Raw genomic sequence first — 13,774 nt, 5'->3', positions numbered from 1 at the left:
CACGTTCTCATTCTCGTACATAAATATCAAGCCCTCTGTTTAATTAATTAGTAAGCTGTCGGCATGATAGCCAAGATGTGAAATCGGGGCATGTAAGGTGACATTCTTGCCTGGTGCCTGTCTTCACCCAGAAGGGGGGTAGGTGCACAGAAGCCGAAGCGTTCTAGAATCCTGACCATGGATCCCAGAAGGTTGTCAGACGTCTACACGCTTGTTTCCTTTCTTCAGTTCTGCAGATATTTCCTCCCTCAAGGCTACATTGTAATTTACTCTTCTTTCTTCTTCTTGTACCTTTCCTTAAAATTAAGGCATAAATACTTCCAAAAGAAAGTATCTCTCTGGTCTTAGGGCCAGACTGGCTGCAGCCTGTCAGTCCACATTTTTGCCACCCAACTCCTAGGTTAGTGGTTCCTAAAGTGGGTCTGTGGACTCCTGGGTTTCCCAAGATCAGATGGTTTTTTTCTTTTTTTTTTTTTGAGACAGGGTCTTACTCTGTCACCCAGGCTGGAGTGCAGTGGTGCAATGTCAGCGCACTGCAGCCTTGACTCCCAGGCTCAAGAGTGATACTCCCACCTCAGCCTCCCAAGTAGCTGGGAGTATAGGTGCACGCCACATGCCCGGTTAACTTTTGTATATTTTTGTGAAGAAGAGGTTTCACCGTGTTTCCAAAGCTGGTCTTGAACTCCTGGGCTCAAGCAATTTGCCTGCCTTGGTCTTTTAAATAAGTGCTGGGATTTACAGACATGAGCCATTAAGCCTGGCTGTCAGACTGTTTTCTTAACAATACTAAGATGTCATTTGACACTTTTCACTGTGTTAATATTTGCACTGATGGTGCAAAAGCAATGTTAGTGTTATTTTAAGAGAAATAAAAAATAAATATTTGAAAAATATCTTAGTCTTAATTTTTTTTTTTTCTGAGATGGAGTCTCCCTCTGCCGCCCAAGCTGGAGTGCAATGGCGTGATCTCGGCTCACTGAAACCTCCACCTCCTGGGTTCAAGCAATTTTTCTGCCTCAGCCTCCTGAGTAGCTGGGATTGCAGGCGTGCGCCACCGTTCCAAGCTAATTTTTAAATTTTTAGTAGAGATGGGGTTTCACCATGTTGGTCAGGCTAGTCTCGAACTTCTGATCTCGTGATCCACCTGCTTCAGCCTCCCAAAGTGTTGGGATTATAGGTGTGAGCCACTGTGCCTGGCCATCTCAGTCTTAATTTCTAATGTTGCAAGTGTAGGTGAATACTACGTAAACAAGAGCTCTTTGGGATCCTCAGAAATTTTTAAGAGTGTAGGTATTTATTCCCTGTAGCACCTGATATCTAATTAACACTCATACATTTCATTGAGAGCATCCAAAGCTTGTCTTATATGTTTTGCTGTCTTTATGTATATATTCTATTGCATGATCTTTTGCTTTTTTGTGTATTTGTTTTACAACTTATTTCAAAAAAACATAAAGCATATGACTTACCATTTTATTACTGTGACTAGTTCGGTAGTTAAGTGCTTACTGTATGTCTGGCATCCACAACAGGGTCAGTTCTACATTTTGTATTTATATTTCATAAACAGTAATAAATCAAAAGCCATAATGACTGTAGTTCATTATATTAACCCTTGGAGAGGATTGCTTGACATGATCCAAAGGCCCCATAATGGTTAATTTTAATGGAAATGGATCAGTATTAATGACTGAAATTTCAGACTCCAGTGGGGGAGTTAAATGAGTTTTTAATGGTGCTGTGTCATTTGAAATTTTGCTATTATTAAGAAAGTACAATAGGGCTTCTGTCCCTGTGTATAAGCCAGTGAGCTTTTTTATGGTCACCACTTATGCTTTGAAGGAGCTAACTCCACTCTCAGCTTCCTGTTTCTGTCTTTGAGAGATTTCACACCAAATGGTCATTTAGAGCAGAGACTGGCAAATTACAGGCCAAATTTTAGTCTGTCACCTGTTTTCTGTAAATGAAGTTTTATTAGAACACATTAGAAACAAACATGCCCGTTTGTTTACCTATTGTTTGTGGCTGCTTTTGCTCTAGAAAGATAGAGTTAAGTAATTCTAACCAAGACTGAATGCTCTGGAAATTTTAAGGAAATTTCCTTATCTGGCATTTTAAGGAAAAAATGTGCTGATTCCTGACCAAGAGTCTATTAACATAAGGGCCATGTTATTCTTCCTCTAGGACAAATCCTTGCCTTTGGTTTTTGGCGATCATAGAATGCACTAAAGGGGGTTGTGTGGTCCTTGGATCTAGGCTGCTGCTTGGTCACAGATGAGATTTTGACATAGTGCAGATAGCCGTAGTCTTACTTTGGATAAGTAGTATTCTTATCTTAACAAAATAATAAATCTCTCATTATTGCTGGGCAAAAAGCAGATAGAGTTTTAGAAAAACAATTAAGATCTGTTAAATTAGGCCATAGAATATAGGCTAGTTATTCAGGAAGTCAATTCTAAATAATAACTTTTTATTTATAAATCTGTCTGTGATCCTATCTATGCAACTATCTATTTTTTGGTATTTTTTATATTTTTTAATTGATATATCACAGTTGTACATATTTTTGAGATACATATGATATTTCGATACATGCCTACAATGTGTAGTGATCAAATCAGGGTAATTGGGATATCCCTCACCTCAAACATTTATCTTTTCTTTGTATTGGGAACATTATAATTCTCTTCTGGCTATTCTGAGCAACTAATCTATTTTTGGTTTGTTTTATTTTACCGTCTCTCCAGGGCTCTTCATTCGTTTGTGTAGATCCAAATTTCTGGTTGCCATTTTCCATCTGCCAGAAGGACTTCCTTTAACATTTCTTATAGCACAGGTCTGCTGGTGTCAAATTCCTTCAACTTTTGTATGTTTGAAAAAGTTTTTATATTACCTTCATTTTTTAAGAGATATTTTTGCTGGGTATAGAATTTTGTGTGGGCAGGTTTTTTTTTATTTCAGCACTTTGAAGATATTGCTTTACTGTGTTCTAGCTTTTCATGCCCACTCCTTCTCCCCATCTTGGTGAGAAATCTTTCTCATTTTTGTTTCTCTTAATGTGACATGTATTTTTCTCTGGCTGTGTGTTTTTTTTTTTTTTTTTTTTAATGTTTTCTTTTTGTTTTTGGATTTAAACAGTTTCATTATAGTGTGCTTTAGGTTAATTTTCTTCACATTTCTCATGCTTGGGACTTGTTGAATATTTCGCATCTGTGGGTTTATGGCTTTTGTCAACTTTGGAAAATTTGTGGCCATTATTTCTTCAAATATTTTTTCTGTCTCCTATACTCTTTCTGGGACTCTAATTACATGTACGTTAGGCTACTTGAAGTTATCTTACAACTCCCTGATGCTCTGCATTTTTTGAAAATGCCTTTTTCTTTTCTCATTGTGTTTCATTTTGGTTTCTACTTCTTGTCTTCTACTTCTTTGTTTCTATTTGTCTTCAAGTTCACTAATCTTTTCTTCTAAAGTATCTAATCTGCCGTTATAAACTTACAATAGTATTTACAGAAAAATAGACATGTTAGAGAAAACATCACAACTCTAAAATATTTGACTTAGTTATCTTATAGGCTTTTTTTTTTTTTTTGAGACGGAGTTTCTCCCTGTCACCCAGGCTGGAGTGCAGTGGCGTGATCTCGGCTCACTGTAAGCTCTGCCTTCTGGGTCCACACCATTCTCCTGCCTCAGCCTCCTCAGTAGCTGGGACTACAGGCGCCCGCCACCATGCCTGGCTAATTTTTTGTATTTTTTAGTGGGGACCATCCTTTTAGCCAGGATGGTCTTGATCTCCTCACCTCGTGATCTGCCCACCTCAGCTTCCCAAAGTGCTGGGATTACAGGCGTGAGCCACTGTGCCCGGCCTTTTATAGACCTTCTTATGGAGACTTTTTTTTTTTTAATTAAATAGAAGAAGCACTCTTACATCTGCCCTAAACTGGGTTCTGGGTTCTTATTTGGGTTTTCATATGTAAGCAAATGGGACCATATCCACTTTGTCTAACAAGTGAAAAGTCTATTAGGGCATTGTTGACTCCTCTTTCCTCTGGGCCACACATCTATCAGTAAGTCCTTTTCCTTATGTTTTCAAAGGAGGTCTCAGTTTCATCCATGTTCTCTGTTTTTGTTTTTGTTTTTTTGCCACCATCCTTCTCCAAGCCACCATCATCTCTCACTTGAATGGCAGTAACAATACCTTCAGTGGTTTCCCTGCTATGTTCTACGTTTGTTCCATTTTGATCCTCTTCTCCCTATAGCATCTACAGTGATCTTAAAACAACAGTAAAATCCGTCACTTTCTTTCTTAAAATTTTCCATTGGTTTTCAATTAATTGAATTTTGAATGAAACCTAAATTCTTTACTGGACCTTCAAGATTCTTGGTCTCTGCCTTGGTCCTTATTATCATCTTGGACTACTTTTTTTTCTTCATTGCTGTGCTTTTCAAAAGTTGACCACAGCCCACAGAATACATTTTATTTGCAATCCAATAGAAGGGATTATATTTACTGTATTTCACTGATTCTAAGGTATCTGAAATCATGGTGCATATTACAGTCATATACAGACATAAACATGTCATAGTTTGATAGGACTTTTTCTTCCTTAATGTTACATAAAATAGTCATAGGTTTTACAATGGAAAGTGCCTTAAATTTGATGAGTTAGAGTATCTAAAGCAGAAGTTTCCTATAACAGAGCTCATGTTTACTACTCAAGGCACATTCTGATGTTTTCAATACTATTTTTTTAATTCTACTTCATTGGATACAACGAACCAAAAATCCCGACTTGTCATGCTTGCTGTTGGATTACAGCTTGCAATTTGAAAAACTCTGCTGTAGCCACTCAGTTTTTTTGGTGGTTGTTGTTCATCAAATGCACCAGACCCTTTCCTGCCTCAGGGTCTTTGCAAATGCTGCTCCTTCTGCCGTCTCCTGTCCATTGCATGGCTGGCTCCTCATCATCCTATAGGTTTCAGTTTGCATGCCACCTCCTCAGAGAAGCCCTCCTTGACCACCCCATCTAAGTAAGTTTCTACCTACCTTTCTTATTCTTTTTTTTTTTTTTTTCTAAACTGGTCCCTATTTGTTTTCTTTATAGCATTTGTCCCAATCTGTAATCACGCACTTATTCATTTCTGATCTTCCCTCACCAGAATGAAGGCACAGGTCATGGGTGCCTATATCCTTCCACAGTGTCAAGCATATAGTATGTGCTAAAAAATAATCCTTGTCAACTGAACAAATGCTGCTGGTTTAAGGCAGCTTTGTCCTGGAGAAAGCCTATATATATTTATTTCAAGGCCCATGTAGAGTTTTCTGAATGTCAGCAGCTTTTAATGAAAAAACAACACACACACAAAGTCCCTTTGTCCTGGCTGTTGTCCTGTGTGTGCGTTTCTGTGTGTATGTGTGTGTCAGGGAGTGGGCTGGGGAGGAGTTAGTTGGAGGGAAGAGGGAAAATTACTCATCTTTTCAGAATGGGAATAGGACAAATGAAGGAGAGTAAAACTTCATCCTTTATTGCTTTTTTTCCCCCTTTTCTCCTAATAGTCTCTAGATGTTAATATAAATGTTAAAAATATTTGTACAGGGTGTGCATGTGTGGTCTAAAGAGTTAATTGTTATTAACACAGCATTGTGTATTCCTGTAACTTATTTCTGGTGTTGGGGATGATTTGATTAATTCGTTCTTTGAAAAACAGATGCTAGTGCCGCATTCTCAGCTTTCCAGGCAAATTGCTATTCTCTATATTTGACCCGTAGCATGTAGAATTGTATTCTACCCTATGAAAAATTTATAATCAACTTCTTACCTTTTAGGCACATAGAGATGAAATCCAGCGCAAATTTGATGCTCTTCGTAACAGCTGTACTGTGAGTATTAATTAACCAAAGATGATTAAAATAACATGAAACTAACAGAGAAGGAAAAGGGGACAGCTCTTTAAAATATTGGTGACGAGTTTTGATTCGAACTTGCAGCTTGAAGAAGATAATGCAATCACCTTATTTGGAGTTTTTGAGCCCTGGATAACCTGTTTTTTTGGGGTTCTTCCAGTTTTGAAAAACTGAAACCATTCTTCCTGTTTGGGGGAAGAGGATAGTTGGAAGGGTCAAAATAATTCTCACTTGTGGAAGCACTAATAGGTTTCAGCAGCTGCAATGAAAATCCCAAGGCAGCTCCCCCTCCTACCCCAATGTAGACGGTTTCATGGCTAACCCAGCTCAGAGACTCTCCTGTCACCAAGGTAGTTGTATCTGTGAGACTTCTCCAGATTGCTACCCCTGCAGAGGAAGAACCAATGAGCTCTTCTCCTGGAGACCTAGAAATTGTAACTTCCTACCAGGCAGAATTTGGCTTTCTAACATGCAAATTCAAAATCTAGGACTCTTTGGGAGATGTTATTTATATTGAGAGAAATAAATGCTATGAGTGGATAAGCATCTTCCATAGGTTATATAATAGAGTAGGGTCGGTGGGAATTCAGTCTATTTTTGATCAGAGTGAAGGACTGAAATAGGCCCCTTTCAGAAGATGGGGATGTTCTCCTTATTCATGTGCCCTCTCTTTTCTTTGGCCTTTTTGTCACTTTATTACCTTCTTAGTCCTCAGTGATCTTGTCCTTGTTTGTATTATTTGCATTTGTGAATTTCCAGAAACACCTTCCAGCCTCCACACACATACATATTTTATTTTCTTGTTATGAGCTCTTTATTTCCTCTTTAGCTACTATAAATGAGATATTAAGTCCTAACGGTATTTTTTTTCTTAATTTAGGTATAAAATGTATCTAGTAAAGCACATAAAAATGTAGTGATTTTAAGTATACAGCTCAATAAAATTTTTATACAGATAAACAACTAGGTAACCCCAATGTAGATCAAGGTACAGAACTTTCTCAGCCCCTGAAGGCTCCCTCTTGTTCCCTTCCCATCATCATCCTTCACCCAAAGGGTAACCACTATGCTGACCTCTGATACCATAGTTTAGTCTTGCCTGTTCTTGAATGTCATATAAATGGAATCACAGAGGATGTGCTCTTTGGGGCTTAGCTTTTTTTTTTTTTTTTTTTTTTTTCGCTTAAATGGTTTGTGAGGTTCCTCCACGTTGCTGTACCTATCAATAATTTGTTCTTTTTTTAATCACTGTATGGTGTTTCTGGTGTATGAATAGAACTATAGTTTGTTTATCCATTCTCCTTGTTGGTAGACATTTGGATTGTTTCCGTAATGGATCAATCTGTTAGGAAACCCTGTTGCACAAAGCCTTTGGTGGCTGTGAGCACTTACTTCTGGTGAGCATTTCCCAAGAATTACTAGGTCATGATATTTGCCTCTGTTTGACTTTAGTGGGGAACTGACAGACCAGTTTTTTGGTCTGCATTTCCTGATATGATGGTGGATTGGGATGGGCCTGCCTTAAAATGTCTGTGGATTTCCTCCATCCCTCCTCCCTTCCTTGAGTAGTTGGGGGTTGACATTCTGGTAGTTTTCTGCCCTAGGATTTTAGTTTCTTGTTGCCTTTCTTTCTTATTTTACACACGAGTTATTTGCTTATATTACATACGTGCGCGTGAATGATCACTGAATAAAATGTAGATCATTTTATGACTGTGGAATTTTTTATATTACCATTTTTTCCTTATATAAGCTTGGATTTTTAAAAATGTGTGCATTAGTAATCCTGTTCCATTCATCTGGAGTTCTTTTTTCCTTTTTTAGTCTTTTGGCATAAGAACTTTCTAAAAAACATTTTTTTACAGTTTTATTGAGGTATAATTGGTGTACTATAATCTGATGCGTTTTAAAACGTGTATATAACTGTGAAACAGCAAAACAATCAAAATGAATTTTATTATTATTTTGGATAAGATTATCCAAATTTCATTCTTGAGTGATAAAAACAAAATATTTATTGTATTCATCACCCTCAAAAGTTTCCTTATACCCCTTTGTAATTCATCTTGTCCCCCATTTTAAAAATTGAAAGTCAATTTTAGTGGAATACACTAGTATGTAGACTGCATTTGGTTACTTTCGCATGTAACTCTAATGCTCTCCAAATTTGCGTTTTCTGGAACGGTGACTTCTGATCTTTGCGTCATTTACCTCTGTGTTCTGTGGCGAAGCCTCTGGGGGCCTTCCCAAGTGTGTGTGTGTGAACCTGAGAGAGATGCCCTCCACCCACATTTCAGCCAGAGCAGCTGGGTAACTTAGTAGTCTAAGCCATGGGCTCTGGAATCAGACAGAGTTCAGATTATAAATTGGCCTCTTAGTAACCTATGCTTATTATCCTACGAAGCCCCTCTTTCTTTGTCTGTAAAATGGAGATGACATTGTATACCCTCAGTTCCAATCAGTACCCTCATTGATTGTAGGATACGTAATTAATTTAATAACTGCTCTTTGGGGGCTGGGTGAGGGAAGAGAGAGAACTTCTGGTTCCAGTATACCACGTATCCACATTTCAGACAGTACAACTTATGGAACACTGAGTCATGGGATTTGGTAGTAGTACCTCCCTCATAAGGTTGCTGCGAGAATTAAATGAGATACATGCAAACTGCTTGCACAGGGCCTGATCCATAGAAAGTGCTAAACAACATTGGTTACTATTAATATTTTATTCTCCTGGGCTTATAATATAATCTTTTGTTTGGAAAATGGCTCTGCTGCTACTTTAAAAAGTTTGAAAACCACTACTTTAGAACATCATTTAGCCACAATAGTAGGTCTCAATTATACTTTTCCAAGTTCAAGACCGCTTTAAAGACACTTCAGAGGAATGTGTTGGAGGTTCCTTTCTTTTTTGGCATTGCCGAAGATTGTCTCCGCTAGGAAATGTCATCTTTGTCATTTAAAAATGAGTTATTATGGGAGTTCCCACAATTCCCATAATAACTCAATTGATAGGAGCTCTCTTCAGCTTTCAAAAAGCTCATGCACAGTAAGATTTTCAAGCTCAGACCATTTCTATATTTTGAAGACATTTAAAAAGGATTTGATTCAATCTGGCACCTAAAACCCTACCTAAGTCTGTTTTAGAGGGGAGTTGGTGGGCAAACATATGACACAGTTTTAATTATGAATCAATCTGTCAGCTATAAGATTAAAAATAAATAATATGCAAATAGCTGCCTTCAGAAGAGAACCAGGCATTAAAATAGGATTTCAGTCCTGTGTCTTTTTAGCCTGATGCTCATTATCTGACTGGTTTCTTCACCCCTAACGTGCCATTGGACATTTACCTGGTAATTTTGCTCTGCTGGTCTTCCAGTTAGGTGTGAGAGGTCCATGTCTTCTTCTCAGAACCATGATAGCATTGAAAAACAACAGATCAGATCAGCCCAAACAAAGTTCTTTCTTTTTTTTCTTTTTGACACTGAGAGTAGATCTTTTTTTTTTTTTTGAGACGGAGTTTCACTCTTGTTGCCCGGGCTGGAGTACAATGGCACGATCTCCGCTCACCACAACCTCCACCTCCCGGGTTCAAGCGATTCTCCTGCCTCAGCCTTCTGGGTAACTGGGATTACAGGCATGTGCCACCATGCCTGGCTAATTTTGTATTTTCAGTAGAGATGGGGTTTCTCCATGTTGGTCAGACTAGTCTTGAACTCTCAGACTCAGGTGATCCACCCACCTCAGCCTCCCAAAAGTGCTGAGATTACAAGTGTGAGCCACCATGTCCAGCTTAGATCATTTTTTTTAATCTTCCCTTCTTTCTTCTAACTGTACCAAGACCTGTTATCTGTAAAAACAGCATGTAAGAAAGCTCTGCTGGCCCCTGCGTTGTGAAGATATCTTGCCCATCTTTTTTTACTGCTAAGATGGAATCAGCCTTTCAGTTTCTCTTTTTTACCCTCTATCTTTGGGGTTAAGAGGTTAACAGACTCATAGTAAACAAATCATTTGACCTTGGTGGAGAGAGAATATACCCAGGACCAGAAAGTAGACCTACCAATTTTCCTTGCACATTCCCTGGATCGAAATCAAGAAGGGTTGTCCTGAATGGTAAATATATTTTACCTGCATCATTTCAGTTTTCAAAGATCTGAATAAAAAAATTGAATAAACACTTCTATCCCTATTTTAGAGAGGCAGTATAGTTTAGGGGGCAAGAATGTAGATTCTTGAGTTTTAGTGTTGGGTTCGAATTCTGGTTTTGTTATTTACTAGCAGTGACCTTGGGCAAGTTACCTAGCATCTCTGTTGCCCCAATTTCCCCATCCATAAAATAGAAATAAAATAATACCTACTTCAAAGGACAGTAGTGAACATTGCCTGTTACTATGCCTTTTTAAAAAAACTCACAAAGACCATTAATTTACTGCCTATGTCATAAGTCAGTTTAATATCTGTAAACTCAGTAACATATGTGTGTGTGTGCATGGGTGTGTCCAACATTTAATATCATGACTCCAGCAACTTGAAACAAGGTCACAAGCTAACTGTGTTACGGCTTGGGTAGATAGAATATGTGTATAAAAAGTCCAAATCAATTAAAATGCCTTAAATCTCAGTATGGGTACTTTACAAAAACATGTAACACTTCTCTTGTCAAATGGGCAAAATAGAGATGATGACCAAATATAGAACCAGCAATCACAAACCAGAAATATAATCAGAGCCACAAGAACCCTTGTAGACTGGATGACAACAGGGAAATAGAAAGACCCTTCTTACTCCAATGGGCCCATCTCAACTGAGTGATACCAAATTGCCCTTTTCCAAGTGTTTCTTCTTTAGCATTTTATAATATAATTTTGGGAGAAAAAGAAAAGGTGGCAGAAATGGGCTACTATCACAAATGATAAATTGCATTTTTTTCATGAATCAAAGAAAGCAGGTACCCAAAGTCTTAACTACATCCTTGAATGACAAGTAAATTATTTTGGCAATGATGTGTTTCCATGTGAGTAGACTTTCTGTAGTCTGGTCTGTTTATTCCCCAAGAGGCTTTTTTTTTTTTTTTTTTGAGACGGAGTCTTGCTCTGTCACCCAGGCTGGAGTGCAGTGGCGCAATCTTGGCTCACTGCAAGCTCCGCCTCCTGGGTTCATGCCATTCTCCTGCCTCAGCCTCCCGAGTAGCTGGGACTACAGGCGCCTGCCACCACGCCCGGCTACTTTTTTGTATTTTTAGTAGAGACAGGGTTTCACTGTGTTAGCCAGGATGGTCTCGATTTCCTGACCTCATGTTCACATGATACATTAAGGTCAAATAACATGCAAGAAAATTCAAAAAATTAAAAGAGTAAGAGCAGATGAGTAAATATAGTGTTCACTCCCATGTCACAGATGGAGAAACCAACCCAGCAAAGGTCAGATGGCTTATTTGGGGTTCCAGAATCCATTTTATATCTTCCAAGCCAGCCTGCCTGTCTTACTTTTCTTTGGGAAAGAGGTAGGGGGAAGCATAGTAGTTAAATGGAGACATTACGAAAAACATCTTAAGGAATAGGTTTACTACATACAGGAAGGAGACCAGTTGAACTAGTGGGCATTGTTATTCATTGTTTCTGGTTTCAGGAGATTTAACATGTCACAGAAAGGGAAAGGCAGGGACCCTATAAGTCATAAGTGTCTGCTAGAAATGGCAAATGTGCAGATTTTGCTTATTTGTCTTCGTTGATAAAGAAGGTATCTGAGCTAAGAACCTGACCAGATAACTTTTATTCCCCTTCTTGTAGCTGACAGTGTATCTCAAAACAGTACTATGAATTAATGTGGCTTTTGACATTAAAAAGCAAATCACTAGACCATTAGACCATACACTAAAAGGTTATCAGCTCAGTTAACAAAATGAAAAGTTGTATCTCTTCTGAGTACATTTGTGGACAAATGTACTTAATTGATGTTCTTTAATTCCATGTGCCTGGGGAGATTTTTTAAAAAACTGATAATCAAAGAGGGTTAAAATAGGGAATTAGTCATGAAAGCAATGGCAACATTTCATAAACGAAATCGACTCTAGGTTTGAAAATTGGAAACAATTAATAACTGTAGGCTTAATGGCATTTCCTTTTAATTTCCTTCTTTTTGTTACATACAATTTAATTTACTGCCTGTGTGCCTCAGTCCAACTATTATTAGAAAATTGCCCTTAAACTTCTAAAGTATTATGCATGAAAGCTCTCTGCAAGCAGTAATTCTAAACCTCAGCAAAGAGAATAGGAAAGCTAAATGTTCTGAAATTGAAGTCATTCTGCTACTGAGCAGGAAAGTAATTTAGCAAACCCCGATTAAATCTCGCTCAATAAAATGACAGTTTCATATACATGGCTTCCCATTGTCTGATAGCCAACTGTATAGTAAAATACATTAAAGTGATGGTATAGTACAGTATTGTATTTTCAAGGTTTTTCTGAGTTTCCCTTAAGTTTTTTTTCCTTGGTTGTATGAAATTAAATTTATTGCTTGTGATATTATTGAAATAACTCCTGGTGCCCTTCCCTGTCAGTCTTCCTTGATAAGAACTTCATTTTGCTTTCTAAGACTGTGGCCATCTCCAATAATAAGGTCCTAGAGATAGTGTCATGGGCATTTTTAGCTTAATTAGCAGATTGTGATACCACTCTATTATTAATTTGCATTTTCCTTCCATATTGTATTATTTCTGTCAACTTGATCTCATTCAAAGTCGTCCGTTTCATGCAGTGATTACTTTTGATTGCTTTTGCCATATTTCTTAGATGTGTCCTGAGTTAGAGAGAAACTGGGTCTTTTTCTACCACTGCTCGTGTTTAGAGTTAAGTGGGTGGGCGTGGGAGCTTGGACGTGACTCTCAAGGTCAGGTGGGCAAACTCATGAGCGGCACGTTGATTGCCAGTGTCACGTGAGTTCAGAAATCCATAGCCCTAGAAGCAATTTCTCATTTGAAATGAATGTGCTTGGCATGTAACTGGATTCCTTTCCTCTTTTAGGTAATCACAGACCTGGAGGAGCAGCTAAACCAGCTGACCGAGGATAACGCTGAACTCAACAACCAAAACTTCTACTTGTCCAAACAACTCGATGAGGCTTCCGGCGCCAACGATGAGATTGTACAACTGCGAAGTGAAGTGGACCACCTTCGCCGGGAGATCACAGAACGAGAGATGCAGCTTACCAGCCAGAAGCAAGTAAGGAGGGTTAACAAGGTCATGAGATCCTTGGAGGACTTTTAGAACAATTTTAGGAGGAGTGCTTGGTGCATTCTCCCAAGGGTTCCAACACTAAACTTCATACCCAACTTCACTGGGCTCTTTTTAGAATCGTGTCTTGTTTCTAAGTCTTTAGGGTTTTAAAAATGGCTTTTAAAAGTGTGTAGTTCTTATTAATTTTGATTTTAAAAAATTGGGCCGGTGCGGCAGCTCTTCCCTGTTATCCAGACACTTTGGGAGGTAGAGGCGATAAGATCACTTGAGCCCAGGAGACCCCATCTCTTAAAACAAAAAAGATAAAAATTAGCTGGGCTTGGTGGTGCATGCCAATAGTTCCAGCTTTTTAGAAAGCTGAGGCGGGAGGAATGCTTGAACCCAGGAGCTCGAGGCTGCAGTGAACTGTGATCATGCCACTGTACTCCAGCCTGGGTGACAGAGCTGGACCCTGCCTCGAAAAAATAAATATAGATAAAAACAAAATCAAATGCTTTGGGAGATCAACATAAATGGCTTGATTTTAAGCTTAGTCGCTTCCCCTGGCTTTGCTTTGGGTTCTGTCTCTAAGGTGGCTGCAGCACTGGCCCTTCGTCCATTCTTGCCTGGTCCCCTCGGGCTGTAGAGGAAAAAG

At 38.6% G+C, this 13,774-nt stretch overlaps 1 protein-coding gene across 14 annotated transcripts in view; it reads left to right on the top strand.

Moving 5' to 3' along the window:
* CIT (citron rho-interacting serine/threonine kinase) overlaps positions 1–13,774 on the top strand; it is a 197,790-nt gene that overhangs the window by 134,386 nt on the left and 49,630 nt on the right. For all 14 annotated transcript variants that reach the window (XM_028829964.2, XM_077955375.1, XM_028829963.2 and 11 more), the window contains 2 exons: positions 5,828–5,881; positions 12,928–13,125. In XM_028829964.2, the coding sequence (XP_028685797.1) occupies positions 5,828–5,881; positions 12,928–13,125 (252 nt within the window). The remainder of the gene's footprint in view (positions 1–5,827; positions 5,882–12,927; positions 13,126–13,774) is intronic.

Source organism: Macaca mulatta, chromosome 11 (genome assembly GCF_049350105.2).
Source record: "Macaca mulatta isolate MMU2019108-1 chromosome 11, T2T-MMU8v2.0, whole genome shotgun sequence".
In the NCBI taxonomy this organism is placed as follows: Eukaryota; Metazoa; Chordata; class Mammalia; order Primates; family Cercopithecidae; genus Macaca; species Macaca mulatta.
This window is presented reverse-complemented; position numbering and strand designations above follow the sequence as displayed.